Genomic DNA, 17,418 nt, shown 5'->3' with positions numbered 1-17,418 from the left:
TGGGTTAGACCCTCTATCCTCATCCAAACCCATTTACTTTTTTTTTTTTCTGAGGTACGCGGGCCTCTCACTGCCGCGGCCTCTCCCGTTGCGGAGCACAGGCTCCAGACGCGCAGGCCCAGCGGCCATGGCCCACAGGCCTAGCGGCTCTGCGGCACGTGGGATCCTCCCGGACCGGGGCATGAACCCGCGTCCCCTGCATCGGCAGGCGGACTCTCAACCACTGCGCCACCAGGGAAGCCCCCCATTTACTTTTATTTTTAAAAACTCCACCAGTGCTTATTCTTTTGACGGCCATTAATATACAAGTACGTTAACATTCCTAGCTGATTTAAATCTGGATTATTTTCTCTCTGGATTACTGCCAATTTTTGCCAGTTCAACTGATGGTCAGTTAAAACCCAGAGGAAGTACTGACATCTAGAATTTGGAAGGACACAGAAAGGCAAACTAAAAACAGAAATCACACACCATCTTGTATATAGGGATGTGTGGTGAGAAGGGAAGAACAAACGAAATTGATAATCCAAGACATGTGTTAGATGGTTTGTTAGTTACCATGACTTGCTGGTGTCATTTAATCACTTTGGTGACAATTTTAAAAATAATAGTTTGAATGGGCCATTCACCTGGTTGCATCCTTTGTCCATGTTAACGCACTTTCCCCCAAATCGTTTGACTGTTTATGGAATTCCTCAAGTAGGCCAGTGAGGCATCAATAAGCCAGCAGAGGTTTTTAAGGCCCTTCCAAGAATCCCCCGCACATGCTCCCCTCCACTTCAGATAGTGGGACTCTGCAGTGATGCCAACAAGTAAAGGGGAATGAACAGGAAAGGCACTCTTTGATCCAGTATTAGTAACGGAGTCTAAGTTTTCAAAGTATGTATGTATGGGTTCGAGCCCTGGTCCGGGAAGATCCCACATGCCGCGGAGCAACTAAGCCCGTGCGCCACAAGTACTGAGCCTGTGCTCTGGAGCCTGCGAACCACAACTACTGAGCCCGCGTGCTACAACTACTGAAGCCCACGAGCCTACAGCCCGTGCTCCACAACAAGAGAAGCCACCTCAATGAGAAGCCCGCACACCACAATGAAGAGTAGCCCCTGCTCGCCGCAACTAGAGAAAGCCCATGTGCAGCAACGAAGATCCAATGCAGCCGAAAATAAATAAAATTTTTTTAAATCCTTTAAATTTCTTTGAAAGTAGCATCATTATTTTAAGTTAGAGCACAATTACCGAAGGGAAAAATAAACCCAACACAAATGAAATCTTATACTATTTTAGTAATTTCAGTGGAAAACAAAACAAGAATTGGGTTTCCTCTGGGTTTACAGTGGCCCATACAGTAAAAAGCCTTTTGTCAAGTGTTGATTCTCTCCTCATTAAGGAACTGCCTGAAACTGTATTCTTGGGTCAACTTACTTTTGCTTCTCCTAATTATATCTGTGTCTCAGGATCCATGACATGGATTTAAACAGACCCATGGTTAAATGTAAACAGATGTGTGACCAGACAGTGCCCAGCTATTCGTTTGTCTGTAAAGTGGCAGAAATTGAACCTTTAATTAATAGGACTTGATTCTTCCTAAATCCCTAATATAACTATTAAAATGTAGTCCCTTTCAATAAGATAAATGCCCAGATATTATTTTTAAAGATCCAACAATCAGTCCTCCACGAAGTCCAAATATCGTGTACCTTAATGATCTGTTTGTTTTGAGAACCAATAAAAAGCACTGTTTCAACCAGTTTCTCATTTCCTAAGTATCCCTTCAATGCATAAGTAAAGCATCATTCCAGATGAAAACTCATTAGTCAATCTTGGTCTTGCCGTAACTGGATATTCCTGCTTCTAATAAGGTTGGAAGAATACCACCTGGGTAACTTGCAACAACTTCCCGGTGCCCACATACTCCACTCTCTACATGCTGACAGTGCCTTTAAAGCCTCTGAGCAACATCAAAAACCTTATTATTTACTTATCTTGAAGCAAGTTCGCTTATCATCTAGAAAAGTTCTCAGAACCCTTCTTGTCTCTCTCCACCGTCTCTCACCTTTCTGAAGACTTCAAATAGAAGCAAGGCCTTGGCAACGAAATAATTTATCACATGGTTCAAATTACATTGGTGCCCTGGTCCGAGTTTACCTATTATCTTGCACACAGATCTAAATTATAACCAGAGAAGTAGGAATTACCCCCTTCCTATATACAAATGATGTTTTTAAAAGGTCTACTTAAAAGCAGAATCTTTTGAAATCACTATATAATACTGAAAAACAGTATACATGTACTGTTAGTGATTCAGCTGTGTCGAAGTTCATGTATATTGCTTCTTCAGATCTCTTATATTAACGTTTAACCACAAATACTCTTTGTCAGATGCCAAGCACTGTGCTTGCCTATAGACTAAAAAGATGATGAATCCATAGTCTGTATAGACCAAAATAGAAATGGATTCAATACAGACCAAATGACGAAATTGGATGCCCATTCAGGGGACCATATCACAAACCCAGTGAGAAGAATGGGGTTCATCTTTTGGAGGAGATGTCTGAAATGATCCAATCAATCACAACTTTCCTTCTTCTCTGCAATGATACACCAGTTGCCATGATCATTCCCAGAGCTCAGAATATGGAGCTCCGACACACTGTCCTTCAGCAGGCCATAGAGCTCGCCTTCTCGAAACACGTGGTAATAGCGCATAAAGGCACCAGATTCCAAAATGTCGGGCTGTTGTTCTTCGACAGAAATGGTGTCACCTGGGTTGGAATCTTTGGAATCAGCTGCAGAAATCCTCCTCCATATTTTACTAGCAGAAGGGGTACCCTCTTCTAAGTTACCTGCATCCGTACAATTCTCCCTGGTATTGGTGCTACCCAGAAAATTCCCATCTCCATTTCTCCTCACGCCTCTTGGATGGTCTCCATTTAGGTGTTTGTGTGTGGCGGGCGCTCTCAGCCATTCCAGCTGTTTTTGAGAAGTCTCCACAAACACTTCCTCATCTAAATGTTGCTCTCCTGTTGAAAATGGCTCTGGATGATCTAAGTCGAAACTTGAGTGTCTTGAAGGCTGGGTGGATATCGTGCTATTGGCCCAACTTTCTGTGTTTTTCAAGGGTCTCATTTTTTCAATTTGCTTCCTCAGAGTTGATTCATCCAAAGATCTAGAGGAAAACCAGGAGCGAAAAGATTTCCCCAGCGTGTTATAGAATCCGTTTTCTTCCTCGCCTTCCTTGGAAATATTTGCACAGCAGGTGCCAGCTAGAGCAGAGTCACGGTCCACGCTGCGGGACCGCCTCGAATCACAGCGCCCCTTAAAACAAACGGGACAGCGACATGCAGAGCAGGGAGGGGGGTAGGGATGGCTTCTTTCTGGATGCCCGCACTGCTTCTTTCTCCCAGGCTGGCTGGATTCCGAGAGGGGCTGGGAGCACAAGGCTTTGTTCCATGGAACAAGCACGTCTTGCTTCTCAAAGTGCCGGTTCTTTTGTTCCATGGCCCAAACATAAATCATCAGCTGGCCTCCAGGAACTAAGACCCTGGCCATTTCCTTTATTGCTCTGATTCTTCTTTGTTTTGTAGAAAAATGATGTATGACTGAAAAAGAAGAAACTAGATCTCAGTGTGTATATACACACGTAAACCTACACGTTTATAGGCTAGTATTTTCCATATAAAAATGATGCATCTTTTTTCCTAAATAAAGACTTTTATTAGAATTATATCACAACTGTTTTCTGGGTGGAAGAATGGTAAAGAGAGAGGTATGCTTTCTTTTTTAAATTTTTATATTGGACATATATACACTACCAAACGTAAGGTAGATAGCTAGTGGGAAGCAGCCGCATAGCACAGGGAGATCAGCTCGGTGCTTTGTGACCACCTGGAGGGGTGGGAGAGGGAGGGTGGGAGGGAGGGAGCCGCAAGAGGGAAGAGATATGGGGATATATGTATATGTGTAACTGATTCACTTTGTTATAAAGCAGAAACTAACACACCATTGTAAAGCAATTATACTCCAATAAAGATGTAAAAAAATAAAATAAATAAAGTTCAAAAAAAATTTTATATTGGAGTATAGTTGATCAACAATATTGTGTTCGTTTCAGGTGTACAGCAAAGTGATTATACATGTATCTATTCTTTCTCAAATTCTTTTCCCATCTAGGTTATCTATTACAGAATGTTGAGCAGCGTTCCCTGTGCTGTACAATAGGTCCTTGCCGGTCATCTATCTTAAAACATGGCAGCGTGTACATGTCAATCCCGAACTCCCTAACTATTCCTTCTCCCCACCCTTCCCCGCCCCGGTAACCTGAAGTACATTCTCTAAATCTGTGAGTCTGTTTCTGTTTTGTAAATAAGTTCATTTGTATCAGTTTTTTAAAAAATTCTACACATAAGTGATATCACATGTTTGTCTTTGACTGACTTCACTTAGTATGATGCAATTTTGACATGTAGTAATGATTGCTTATAGTTTTTAATAATGTTAATATAATATGAAATTGTGTATACTTAAGAGAAAGCAGCCTATAGGTCATCATTTTACTTGCAGTCTCTGCAAAGTTAAAGTGAGAGTCAAGCAGGACTGCCTGTATCTAGTCTTAGGTGGGTTATTAGGCATATTTTTATCAAACAGTATATAGGAAGCGCTGGTCTGTTAGCTTCTAGAGTTTAATCACACTGTGTCAAGAGAAAACATCAAATTATTTTTCCACACATACGCCTGTCACTTATCTCAGGTAGGAAATTAGCTCTCAGGAAAGTCTGGACACTACTGCTCAGATATGAGTAGTGAGGGAACAGAGATTAAACAGCTCCTGTAACCTCAGCATAATCCAGACGTTAGTAATGGTTTCAGGCAAATAAATCTCTTTAGTTTACTTGCCACAGAGAGATAGTAAATGCCTAAAATGAGATGATTATATGGCTAAAGGTGTCAAAGGAAGATTATACAAGAGGCACACTTTGTATTGTTCCCAATCAGGTTTGCTTTCCTATCAGCAGTGCACAAACCCTTGTTTCTCTTACTGTACCATGCAGCAGTGCGAGAGGTATTAGGTTCAAATGCATTTAAAGAACAGGACACCAGTGTATTTTGTCCTAGATCTACCAGTGACCAGCCTTGTGATCTCTGACCAATTACTTTACTTCACTAGGTGTCAGGCTGTTCTCCCCAATCCCCATCCCCAAAGAAAGGGCCCTTTATAATGGTCAGTTTGAAAGCCTACACTTCTCGAAGTAGTGTCGTGGTCAGTGAGCTACAAGGGGGCAGAGAAATCAGGACTGAGTAAGGCTTAGGACAGTACCAACGTTCACATCTATGACTACTCCTGGCCGTTAGTGTCCCCCATAACTTGCACCTCATTCACTCTGGAACTTCCATGGGTGTGTTTTCTAAATGCAGGTGATCCTCGTCATCTGTGGATTCTGTATCTGCAAATTTGCCTACTTGCTAAAATTGTCTTGTGACTTCAGAAATCAGTATGCTTAGCATTTTCGTAGTCATTCCTTGACATGCATAGAACAGCCAAAAAGTTGAGCCTCCCAAGGCACACGTTCCCAGCTGGGGTCCAGCGAGGAGATGCTCTGCCTTCCTGTCTCAGCTCTGGTGCTGTCAACAAGTGTCCTTTTCACAGTCTGTTTCGTGCCGTGTGTTTTCGCATTTTGGTGTTTTGTTGGTGGTCTCTCTGTTGACGATCCCTCACAGCCCTGCCCCAGCACAGGGTGGAAGTGCTGTCTAGGGGTCGTAAGCCGTAAGGCTGCAATGTGTCTTACAGAGAAAATATGTGAGTTAGACGAGCTCCTTTTGGGTGTTATACTGCTGCTGGCATGAGTTCAAAATTAAATAAGTCATCTTTAAACAGAAACACACATAAAACAAGATGACGTGTTGATTAGTTGACAAAAGTATTGTGACCAGAGGCTTACAAGAACCTAATCCTATATTTCCCCTGGGAGCAATGGTTCAGTATTTGTTAATTCAGTGTTCATGGGACATTACAGAACATAACCACGGTGAATAATGAGAATCGACTGTATTCTTGTGTTTTGGCCATTAAACAAAAAACGCCATTAAACCAGGACTATTTTAATACAGTAATTTCTTTTTATCAGATTTATAGGTCTTCAACATTTCAGGATTCTTGGCTTCAGAGTTGGTTTTTTTAAAAAAAATATTTATTTATGTATTTGGCTGTGCCGGGTCTTAGTTGCAGCATGCAGGATCTTTAGTTGCGGCATGTGGGATATAGTTCCCTGACCAGGGATCAAACCCGGGGCCCCTGTAGTGGGAGCGCGGAGTCTTAGCCACTGGCCCAGCAGGGAAGTCCCCAGAAATTTTGTTTTTAAGGAAGAACATCTTTATATTTTTCATTCCTGAAATATCTGTTATGCGATAATCCATTTTAATACCATAATTTCACCCAGGAAATATCCGAATCTTTCATATTATATTTTATATTTAACAAATAATACTAAGTAACTTTTAAGCCAAATGCTTTTGAAAACGAAAATATTTACAAATGAAGTTTTCATTACATATAAAATGTATTATACGTGCCTATGCATACATGTTCTATTAAGAAACATTGTAAATGTAACCCAAATGGGACCTAAACATATATTTATATGAATTTTATCAATGTCAGGAAACTGTGTTGAATTTTAAAGGATAAAAATGTCCCCTGCTGTTTAAAAGTCATAATCACAATTTAAAGGCAAAAGTAGTACTCAGTATATGTATCCTGTAGGATAGGGTGTTGAATTGAACAAGTGGGTAGGTAGAATTCAATGACTGGACTCCAGAATCAGAAATTACACAAGATCATCTTTAAAGTCCTGTTATATCTTGGGATTTTATGATGTATTGTTATTTAATTTTTCAAGGGTGTTTGTCTCATCTAACTGGAAGCATTCAGAATCCGTGGGCTTAGCATGAAGCAGAATTTTTCAACCTCAGCATTGTTGGCGTTTGTAAACAAGCTAGATGATTCTTTCTTGTGGGAGCTGGGGAGGCAGCAACTAGATGACAGCAGCACATACACATAGCCAGTTGTGACAACCAAAAACGTCTCCAGACATTGACAGGCATCGCCTCAGGGTGGGGGGCAGTGTAACCGCGAGTTGCGAACCACTGGCACGAGTAGTTGGTTGACACTATTTCAACAGATGAACAAATTTTTATAAAATTTTGGTCATACTATACTTTTTTAACATCTTTATTGGAGTATGATTGCTTTACAATGGTGTGTTAGTTTCTGCTGTATAACAAAGTGAATCAGCTCTCCAGACACGTGTCATACTATTCTAAAGGTAAGCAGAAAGACTGTTTCTTCTTGTAATCTGTGAGTAAAACATAAGGAATGTATAATTAGGTATGATGCGTACTGTCTCATTAAGTGACATGGAAAACTATACATTTAAAACTATATTTCTTCATGTTAAGCAAGAAATGCCAACATACAGAATTCTAAATAACGAAGTAAATATATATGGACATAGGAGAGATGGTTTGTTGAAAGTTCTCATAATATAGTTCTAAATGTAAAATCTAATTGGAAATTGACTGCACCACGTTAATTTTTAGTTACAGTTCATAAAAACACATGCTGGGTTTCCACCTAAGGAAGCATTTTTCATTGGAAGATGGCAACCAGGTGTGCTCCATTTCCTCTGTGGGCAGGAGACTTAAACTGAAAGAAAAGAAAGACTTAACCATGTACAACATGGAGCATTTCCCCAAAGTAAGAAAGTTGGTCAGTAACCCCACGCCTGCAACAGGGGTTCAACAGCACAGCCTCTTTGTAGGTAGCCAGCTGTATAGACTCTACAACTAAAGTAAACAAAAGAAGAGCAAAAAAATACACTTCTCTGACCTCCCTCCAATTTCTGGTTCTTTAGGTGGCATGACCAAACCAAAAATTCTTCCTACTAAAGATTCAGAGCATTGTATAGTGTTGCTTGGTTCAACAAGAATCCATTCTCTTAATGCTTAAAACCAAATGGACTTAACAGTTTCAAACTGTTAAGCAAAGAAGTAGGGCTGTCAAAGAGCAGGTTTCCATGGCAACCACCTCCTGCCAGTCCTAACTAGTTCCAAGGTTATGGCATCCAAGCCGGCATCCCCTCACTATGCAAAGATACAGGCCCCAGCTAATGGTGGAAATACCGATTTCTCATCTAGTCCAGGATGGAGCAAACAGTCTTATTCCATATGTTTATCTGCAGTCAGTTTTATATAGATTCACCTTGCTTTGATAAAGCTTGTTATATTCAAATACATTAATTTTTTTAAAGTGTGTTGGAGGAAATAATTTGCCCTGCAAAAGATTTTTCACTTTGGGAAAGGATTTGCCACAAGATTTCCTTAAATAACATGATTCCCCAGCATACTTAAACGTGACTAACACACTAAGTTTCAGGACTATATGTATTGAGTAAAATGACCCTTACCTGTGTATATTTCAATCATGGGTTTTTGCTGTTTCTTTTCATTTTTGGCATGTATGTCTTATGGGCACACTTGTTGGGAGAATATGAGGAATGTATTCCCTAGATTTATGAACAATCTCTGGCAGTAAGAGAGCAGAGTGGCACTATAAAAGCAATGCAACCTGGGACCAGGTGGGACCGTCTTCCCCAGCGGCTTTTGTACAGTGAATGGCAGGTTGGTGACACATCCTTCCAGTGACATTCAGTGCCTTAGTCCTACAATATTCTGCTAATAAAGGGTGTACCTGTGGCCTGGAAAAGGTAATATGACTTCTAAAGATCTACTTCACGTTGAAAGAATCTGGCTTCATTTCAATAGAACAAAGTACTATTTTCAATGAGTACAATTCCTCCAATACTTTCTTACTCGATAAGTGAAAGAAATTGGACTGAGTCATCAAAAAGAAGAAAACAAGAGTTTGAGGGTTGAACTAGTAAAAACAATCATATGTACCACCATAAGTACATTTGAACTTAGTTAAATAGTTCAGTTGCAATATTTTTAAAAATTAGATAAAATGAATTACATAGATCTTTCTACAAAGAATGGATGTTGAGTTGTGAGAGCAGCCTCAACCAGGTAACGTTATTCTCATGGTGAAGAGTGAATGCGTGACGGGGCTGCCTTACCTCCTATGGAGATGATGGCGTCGAAGCCCTGATCCCTAAAGGGGAGATTAAGGTTGTCACATACCATGACTTCACATCCTCTACTCCGGGCAATCTCTACCAATGGCGCACAGTAGTCACAGCCCAGGGTATGTACCTGGCTGTTCACTTTAAGATACTTTCCAGTTCCACAACCTGTAAGAGAAAAACCTGTGTTAACACGCTATCCTTAATGGAAAGTGGAACATTGTCGGTTACTTTGTCTTATCACAGGGAATAGAAATAACTTGATACAGGCAAACCTCGGAGATGCTGCGGGCTCCATTCCAGACCATTGCAATAAAGCGAATGTCACAATGAAGCGAGTCACATGACTCTTTTGGCTTCTCAGTGCATTTAAAAGTTACATTTACACTATACTGGGGTCTGTTCAGTGTCCAACGGCATTATGTACGAAAACAATGTACATACCTTAATTTTAAAACAGTGTATTGCTAAAAAATGTTAACCATCATCTGAGCCTTCAGCAAGTCATAATGTTTTTGCTGGTGGGGGGTTTGAAATACTGTGAGAATTACCAAAATGTGACACAGAGACACGAAGTGAGCAAATGGTGTTGGAAAGATAGCACCAATAGACTGGCTCAGTGCAGGGTTGCCACAAACCTTTAGTTGGTACAAAACACAATACAGAATCTGGGGAGTGCAATAAAATGAGGTCTGCCTGTATTAACCAAGACAGAACACAACATGGGTTGAGGGTACACACAAAAACAAAAAGAAAAGCCTTCAGAGAGCACATACATGTTTTTATATAGGAGATTAGAGGAAACGAAAATGGGAAAAAGAAATATTATTTATTGAATATTTAATGAGGTCATGTCCATAGGGCTTTCTTAACAGGATAGCACAATCAAGAAATGTCAGCTGGCCTCCAGCAGAGAATAATAGTTCCCTAGGATCTTAGTGACAAGGTCCAGTCTCTTTACAAAAGTTACCCTCACACACATATTTCATTATGTTTAGGTCTACATGTTCCGGGCATTTAGTCTTGTGTTATCTTGCCAAACCTTCATCACTTGCTGGCTATATAAAACAGACTACTGTCAACAACTTTTCAATGGGTATAGATAAAATAACTTACACAATAAAACAGGCCTTTCAAAAATTTAAAATTTGAATTTGAATGAAAAAAGGATTTCAGCGTCTTTTTATCCAATCTGGTGTCAGTGCTAGGTTTTAAATGATCTCTATTAACTCTGAATACAACTCTGACAAAGAACTATTTTTTCTTAAATAGACCATTTTTAAAAATATATTTGTTTGTTTATTTGGCTGCACCGGGTCTTAGTTGTGGCACATGGGATCTTTAGTTGCAGCATGCAGGATCTAGTTCCCTGACCAGGGATTGAACGCGGGCCCCCTGCATTGGGAGCTCGGAGTCTTAACCACTGGACCACCAGGTAAGTCCCTTAAATAGACCATTTTTGACATTCACTTTCTGGTGGCAGAGACCCAAGTAATTCCAGATTTACGCAGCCCAAAGATTTAGATCAGTCAGATCTCACAGATATTATGGTGAAGAAGGTAGTAACGTAAAGGAATAATCATCCTGAAACAAAGCCTTCTGTGATCTAGTACCTAGTATTTTATTCTAGCACAGACATATCTATTTCTTTTTTCAGAAATATTTAAAGACGTCATTAGAGTTGATATCCCTACCTGTTGGCATTAGCTCTAAATTTTTTTGCCTGAAAAATATCTACCACTATTCAAAGATGATTAGTTTGCTGCTTTAGAAATACATCTCAACACTCTTTGATAACTCCTCCTTAATAGGTGCTATTCAAAATTATGAGACACTAAAAGCATAATTAAGATTCATTGGTGCCAGCTGAGACGGTGGAGAGCTTGTGAATAAAAAATAAGATTTCCAGCTTCATTATTTCAATGTAAATGATTGAGGTCTTGGAAATATTTTAGATCTCGTAGCCACTGTTCCTAAGAATGCTTCTGCAAAAAAGGATCCAATATTTGAGGGCAATCATGGGGAAGATATAATTCACATAGTATTTTAAAATTGAAATCCGGAACATTTCAAAGACGATGCTCATATTTTAAGAAAAATCATCTTGTAAATTTTTTTGCTGTTTTGAACTGGCTCAGGGGATACATTTAGAGAAATGAAAGGGAAAATTACTTCAAAGATACTAATAAAAACAGGTTCATAGAACATTGGAGCTAGAGGGACATGTTCAGAGAGCATCTGGTAACAGTGAGGAAACTGAGGTCTTTTCAGATCTCATCATCTCCTGAAACGTTTCCAGTGCCCCTGATACCTTTGATATCCTGTATTTGTTTCTCTCTTTTTTTTTTTATTTGCAGCCACGCCGCGAGGCTTGTGGGATCTTAGTTCCCCGACTAGGGACTGAACCCGGGGCCACGGCAGTGAAAGCACCGAGTCCTAACCACTGTACTGCCAGGGAAGTCCCCTGTATTCATTTCTAATGGCATTCATTTTTAAGGATAGTAATGGAACTCCTGAATATGATGCAATTATCCATTTTCAGAGTGCAGACACCGAGATGCTAGAGAGGGGAGATTTTATCCTAATGAGGAAATCAAGAATACTGCCAAGGCTAGTCCCTCATTATCTTAAACATGCAAGAAATAAATCAGAACATTTTTGATACTGCAGCTCCTGTACACAACAGTCATGCTCCTTTACAAAATCTCAATGATAACCTTCTGTAGTACTGCAGAGATACAACAGCAAGTGTCTGCATGCTTCTGTTCCCCTCTATTTTGTATTCTGCACCTCACTACAACTAAGGAAGAAAACAGATAACTGCCTCAATTCGACAAGATATTTTGGCCCATGGTGGGTATTTGCTAGAAATAATTAATCTGAATGTTCCCTCTGAAGTTTGCAGAAAGAACTACATTTTATAAATTAAGAGTTTTTTGCTAAGACCTTATCTGAAAGAGAATTCTCTTTTTCTATGGGAAAAGGAAGAATATAGCCTATTTATTTCTCCTTTTATGTACATCTTTTGAAGTCAGAGATGAGGCAATATGTTTTATTCTGCAGGCCTGGTGCCTGCCATTTAGTAGGAGCTCTAAATGTTTATTGACTCAGAGAAGGAATGGTAATTAGAAAATAACTTAGCAAATGAAGTCTGACCATAGAATATGGGAATAAATAATTGAGAGTTAAAAGGCAAGAAGAATTTTAGTTCTTGAAAAATTACTTTTAGTTATGTATACAAAAATAAAAATTTCAATACTATTAGGATAGTTGTCTCTGATGTCACGTAAAAAGGTCACCTTGCTCAAAAAAGAATCTAGTTCTAGTCTTTATTCTGCTTCCTAAACTAGTCCAAGTAAAGCCCTCAAATCACAGAACACCTTCCATGTGTCATCTTCTTCTTTTTTTAAATGTTACAGTCCATTTTTATTCATAATTGATTAGTTTAATACTTGCTTGAATTGAGAGAAATATGGGTTTTATATATATAGGGATAAGGTTATAATAAAATGGTTTGGTTAACCAAATGTGGTTCAATTTTATTTTTTATTTTATTTTATTTTATTTTATTTATTTTTTTTTTTTTGCGGTACGCGGGCCTCTCACTGTTGTGGCCTCTCCCGTTGCGGAGCACAGGCTCCGGACGCGCAGGCTCAGCGGCCATGGCTCACGGGCCCAGCCGCTCCGCGGCATGTGGGATCTTCCCGGACCGGGGCGCGAACCCGTGTCCCCTGCATCGGCAGGCGGACTCTCAACCACTGCGCCACCAGGGAAGCCCATTTTATTTTATTTTAAAAAAATGCTTTTGGAGTGTAGTTGACTTACAATGTTGTGTTACTTTCTGCTGTACAGCAAAGTGAATTAGTTATACATATACATGTATCCACTCTTTTTTTTTAAGATTCTTTTCCCTTATGGGCCATTACAGAGTATTGAGTAGAGTTCTCTGTGCTATAGAGCAGGGTCTTATTATTTATCTATTTTATATATAGTAATGTGTATATGTCAGTCCCAAACTCCCAGTTTATCCCTGGCATGCACCATCTTCTAATGGCCTTAAATTACTAACCCATTTCAGGAAAAGGTATTGTCTTAATTGCAAAGATCACAGGATTTCCTGAGGGTACTTTGCATTTCTGCTGTCTTTGAATCATCAACGCTCTTCATATTTAAACTACAGTTCCTGCTCACTTCATTCCTGATACCTGCCCTGAAGAGTCAGGTTACATCAGGAGCCATTATCACACACCTCAGCAGATCAGCTGGGAGTGGGGTGATGTGCTTAATAAAATTTAGCCAATAAAAAAATTGCACCACTAAAATAGCGAAGCAGCTAGATAATTCCTGTATGGGCAACTGGAACCCGATTACCTCTGCATGTTTTTTACCTATGCAAAGTTTTATTAGTCATTAATTATAAATTGCTAATTTAATAACCAGTCAAATTAAACTGTTGATGATTTTACCTAAGTGGAAAACCTAGAAAGAAAAAATTTTTCCTTTTGGAGATAGTCATATTGTTCTACTTCCTTTTTTTTCTACTAACCCCTTTGGGCTTCTTTCTTTCCTTTTCATTGATTTCTTCTTCATTTCAATTTTATTTTAAAACTTGTCTTTCACTGTATAATCAAAATATTCTTATTTACTTATTGAGTGGTAAAAAGTGTAAATAGTACAAAAATCAAAAGATACAAATGGGTAAAATAACATTTACTAGATATATTTATTGATTTGCACAGCGTTACTTAAAGAATATTATTTGTGCCATAATTTGTAGTAGCAAAATGTAGCAAACAACATACATATCTGTTGGTATGGTGTTATCAGCATAGAAGGCTATGCAGCTTTTAATAGTTAGCAGCTCTATGAGAACAAACATGGAGTGATCTCAATATAAAAGAAACGAGCTAGGTGTATAGCAGTTTGTATAACATACTAATTTGTGTAATTGAAAAAGGGAAATCCACCCATGCACACACTTATATGCACAAATATGCTTATATTTATGTGAAATACCTCAAGAAGGTTATACAAGAAGCTAAGAGCATGGTGCCTCTGATGTGGGTTACTTGGTGCTGGAAGACTGGGATGAGAGAATATTTTTCACTGTACATTTTTTTTGTACCTTGTTGTTAAGCTATTTAAATGGTTTACCTATCAAAAATATTTTAGGGGCTCCCCTGGTGGCTCAGTGGTTGAGAGTCCGCCTGTCGATGCAGGGGACACGGGTTCGTGCCCCGGTCTGGGAAGATCCCACATGCCGCGGGGCGGCTGGGCCCGTGAGCCATGGCCGCTGAGCCTGCGCGTCCAGAGCCTGTGCTCCGCGATGGGAGAGGCCACAACAGTGAGAGAACCGTGTACCGCAAATAAATAAATAAATAAATAAATAAATTTTTTTTAGGCAATTTGTATTCCCCCCATTTTTGAACTGTTTGTTCATATGGTTTCATCATTTTGCAGGGGAGTTGTTGGTCTTTTTCATACTGACTTTGAAGAAGGCTCCACGGAGTAAGAAAATTATCTATTTTTCTATCAGATATATTGCAGATATTTTTACCTAGTTTGTTTTTGTTTTTTTACTTCATTTATATATTTGTTTAGAAATTTGCCTTGTAGAACCTTTTAAATTTTATGTTGTCAAAAATACCAATGCAATTAATCCTCATTACTCACAGACTCTGTATCTGCCTCTTCACCTAACTGCTAAAGTTTATTTGCAGGGCCCAAGTCTGTACTGGCAGCGCATGCGTGTAAAGCTTTAAACAGAAACACACGTGAAACAAGGTTAGGTATTGATCAGTTGACAAAAATATTGTGACCACAGGCTCCTAGGAACCTAATCCAGTATTTCCCCTAGGGCAATAACTCAGTATTCACTAATTCAGGGTTCACGGAAACTTTATAGAACCTAACTACTGTGGATAATGACAATCAACTGTATTTTATTTTATGACTTCTCCCTTCTTTTGTGTCACACATTGAGAGGCCTTTTGCTTTTGAGAATTTTTTTTAAAATTATATAGTCATCATCTAGTCCTTTAATGAATTCATTTTCTTATACTTAAATCTTCGCTCCATTTGGAATTTTTGGTGTAAGGTATGAGAAAGTAGCATATATATTCTGTTGTCCCCAAACCTTTTCCTCCCAACTGATTTAAGATTCTGGTACTTTGCTTATATTATGAGTGGTAAGAGTTCCAAACTCACTGCATTTTATGAAACCAGATTTTTTTTTTAAGTTGACATGATAGAGATGTTTTTAAAGACTCTCCACTTCTACGTGACATGTACCCCTTCCCCAAATTCTACACTGCTTGCACCATCTTTAACAAGCCATAAGCCCTGGGCACATCTGTTTCTCTTACCAAAATTTAGAGTGAATGTCAAATTAGACGGAACTTGTAACTGTAGACTTACGATTCTTATGGTGCCGTGTGCATGTAATTGCTAGAAAGCAGTTTTAAGTGGGCATGCTTCAAATAGGAATCCTACCATGTCTTAAAACTTAATCTTAGATCTCCTGGGCTGTGATTTACCACTTCTAGATTCCAAAAGATACTGAGCCAAAGTCCTCCAAGCAAATCATTATTTGCTTGATTATGAAGATATGATCTAATTAAAGATATGCTCTAATAATAAGACCCTTAAGGAATAGTTAAGGGAAAGGATCCATGAGATTCATAAGAGGTTACAGGACCTCTTCTATAATCTCACAATTCTGGCTCTTCTGTAGAAGGTGTGAGAGCTACTCAGCGTAAGCCGCCAAAACACTGTATTCACGAATGTGAATGTCTCTAAGTTTATTATTTTTTTAAATCATTCAGTGTTTTTTAAAGTATTTTTTAAATTAATTTATTTTTTGGCTGTGTTGGGTCTTCGTTGCTGCGTGAGGGCTTTCTCTAGTTGCGACGAGCAGGGGCTACTCTTCGTTGCGGTGCGCGGGCTTCTCATCGCGGTGGCTTCTCTTGTTGCAGAGCACGGGCTCTAGGCGCACGGGCTTCAGTAGTTGTGGCACGTGGGCTCAGTAGTTGTGGCACGTGGGCTCAGTAGTTGTGGCTCGCGAGCTGTAGCGCGCAGGCTCAGTAGCTGTGGTGCACGGGCTTAGTTGCTCCGCGGCATGTGGGACTTCCCGGACCAGGGCTCGAACCCGTGTCCCCTGCACTGGCAGGCGGATTCTTAACCATTGCGCCACCAGGGAAGTCCACTCTGAATTTAAAATGGTCAATTTCACAAGCGGCCATTTCAATCCTGATTTATTCAAGCAACGTCAGGTTGATTTTTGTGGGAGGACGTGCACGAAGGCTCTGAAAAAATTGCCACTGTCTATATGTAGATTTGAGGGGCTTTTCTACTTTCTGGCTTGACTGTATGAATTTCTGCTATCAAGTGAATATTCCAGGTGCTGACATGCCAAGGACACAGTTTCAGACTTCTGGTTAGAACAGAAATGAAAAATGAATCTGAAAAGGAAAGGCATGATGGAATATATTTCAGATTACGTGGCACCGCCCCGGGTTACCTATGTCAGCGATGAGGCTGCCAGGCTTCTGGTCCTGGAGGAACTGGCGGACACGAGGCCAGGCTTTGCTCTGCAAGTCGCTGAAGTAAGGAGCGGTGCTCTCATACACATCGTGCACGTGCTGCTTCTCCAGCTGGGCAGCTGCATGATCCATCCTGGGGAAAACAGGGCCACACCAAGGAATGCAGTTCAGAGTAGGCACCAGAGATGGCTGATGGGGATGCAGATTTCCTAAAATTGGGAACTTAAAACTGCCAAGATTGTGTTGCTTTTATACTTTTTTTTTTTTTTTTTTTCTGGCCATGCCATGCGGCATGTGGGATCTTAGTTCCCTGACCAGGGATCAGAACCACAGCCCCTGCACTGGAAGCACGGAGCCTTAACCAATGGACCACCAGGGAAGTCCCTGTTTTTATACTTTCTTATAAGCTGCAAAGAACACAGCCTTCACTGGGACCTCACCAGAGTTGTCAAAAGGCTAGCAAATGCATCCTTCTTACCTGCACATCTTCAGAAAACAGTCATTTGGGAATGAGCTAATTATAGTATGTTTCTCTGAAAGATCAGTTCTTTCAGAGGAAGGTTCACTTTGGATAAACTCGTTCTATCGGATGCTAAATAGATTTAAAATTTTCATAGCATGTCGCTCAGCACTCCAATCCAATCACAAAGCCCGATTGATTCTACCTTTTTAATTTTTTTGGATTCCAGCCATTTCTCTATATCCTACTGATTCTGTTTTAGAAAAGGTCCTCATTTCTTGCC

General features: G+C 39.8%; 1 protein-coding gene across 1 annotated transcript; it reads right to left on the bottom strand.

Annotated features, from left to right (window-relative positions):
• Positions 1-2,565: 2,565 nt before the first annotated feature.
• TRMT9B (tRNA methyltransferase 9B (putative)) lies at positions 2,566-16,807 on the bottom strand. The gene is made up of 3 exons (XM_065900032.1): positions 16,654-16,807; positions 9,129-9,302; positions 2,566-3,599 (listed from the first exon to the last, which is right to left on the bottom strand). The coding sequence occupies exons 1-3, from the start codon at positions 16,805-16,807 to the stop codon at positions 2,566-2,568; spliced, it is 1,362 nt and encodes a 453-aa protein (XP_065756104.1).
• Positions 16,808-17,418: the final 611 nt, after the last annotated feature.

The sequence above is a fragment of the Phocoena phocoena genome, chromosome 21 (assembly GCF_963924675.1).
Source record: "Phocoena phocoena chromosome 21, mPhoPho1.1, whole genome shotgun sequence".
NCBI lineage: Eukaryota > Metazoa > Chordata > Mammalia > Artiodactyla > Phocoenidae > Phocoena > Phocoena phocoena.
Note: the sequence above shows the minus strand (reverse complement) of the source record. Positions and strands in the feature narration are given on the sequence as shown.

What these genes read in the sequence shown, in the direction of transcription:
- TRMT9B (XM_065900032.1), bottom strand. Translation starts at nt 16,807, where the DNA reads ATGGATCATGCAGCTGCCCAGCTGGAGAAGCAGCACGTGCACGATGTG. An exon ending in CAGCCTCATCGCTGACATAG is followed by an intron (nt 9,303 to 16,653) that starts GTAACCCGGGGC and finishes TTTCTCTTACAG; the next exon opens with GTTGTGGAACTGGAAAGTAT. An exon ending in CGCCATCATCTCCATAGGAG is followed by an intron (nt 3,600 to 9,128) that starts GTAAGGCAGCCC and finishes CTTCTTTTTCAG; the next exon opens with TCATACATCATTTTTCTACA.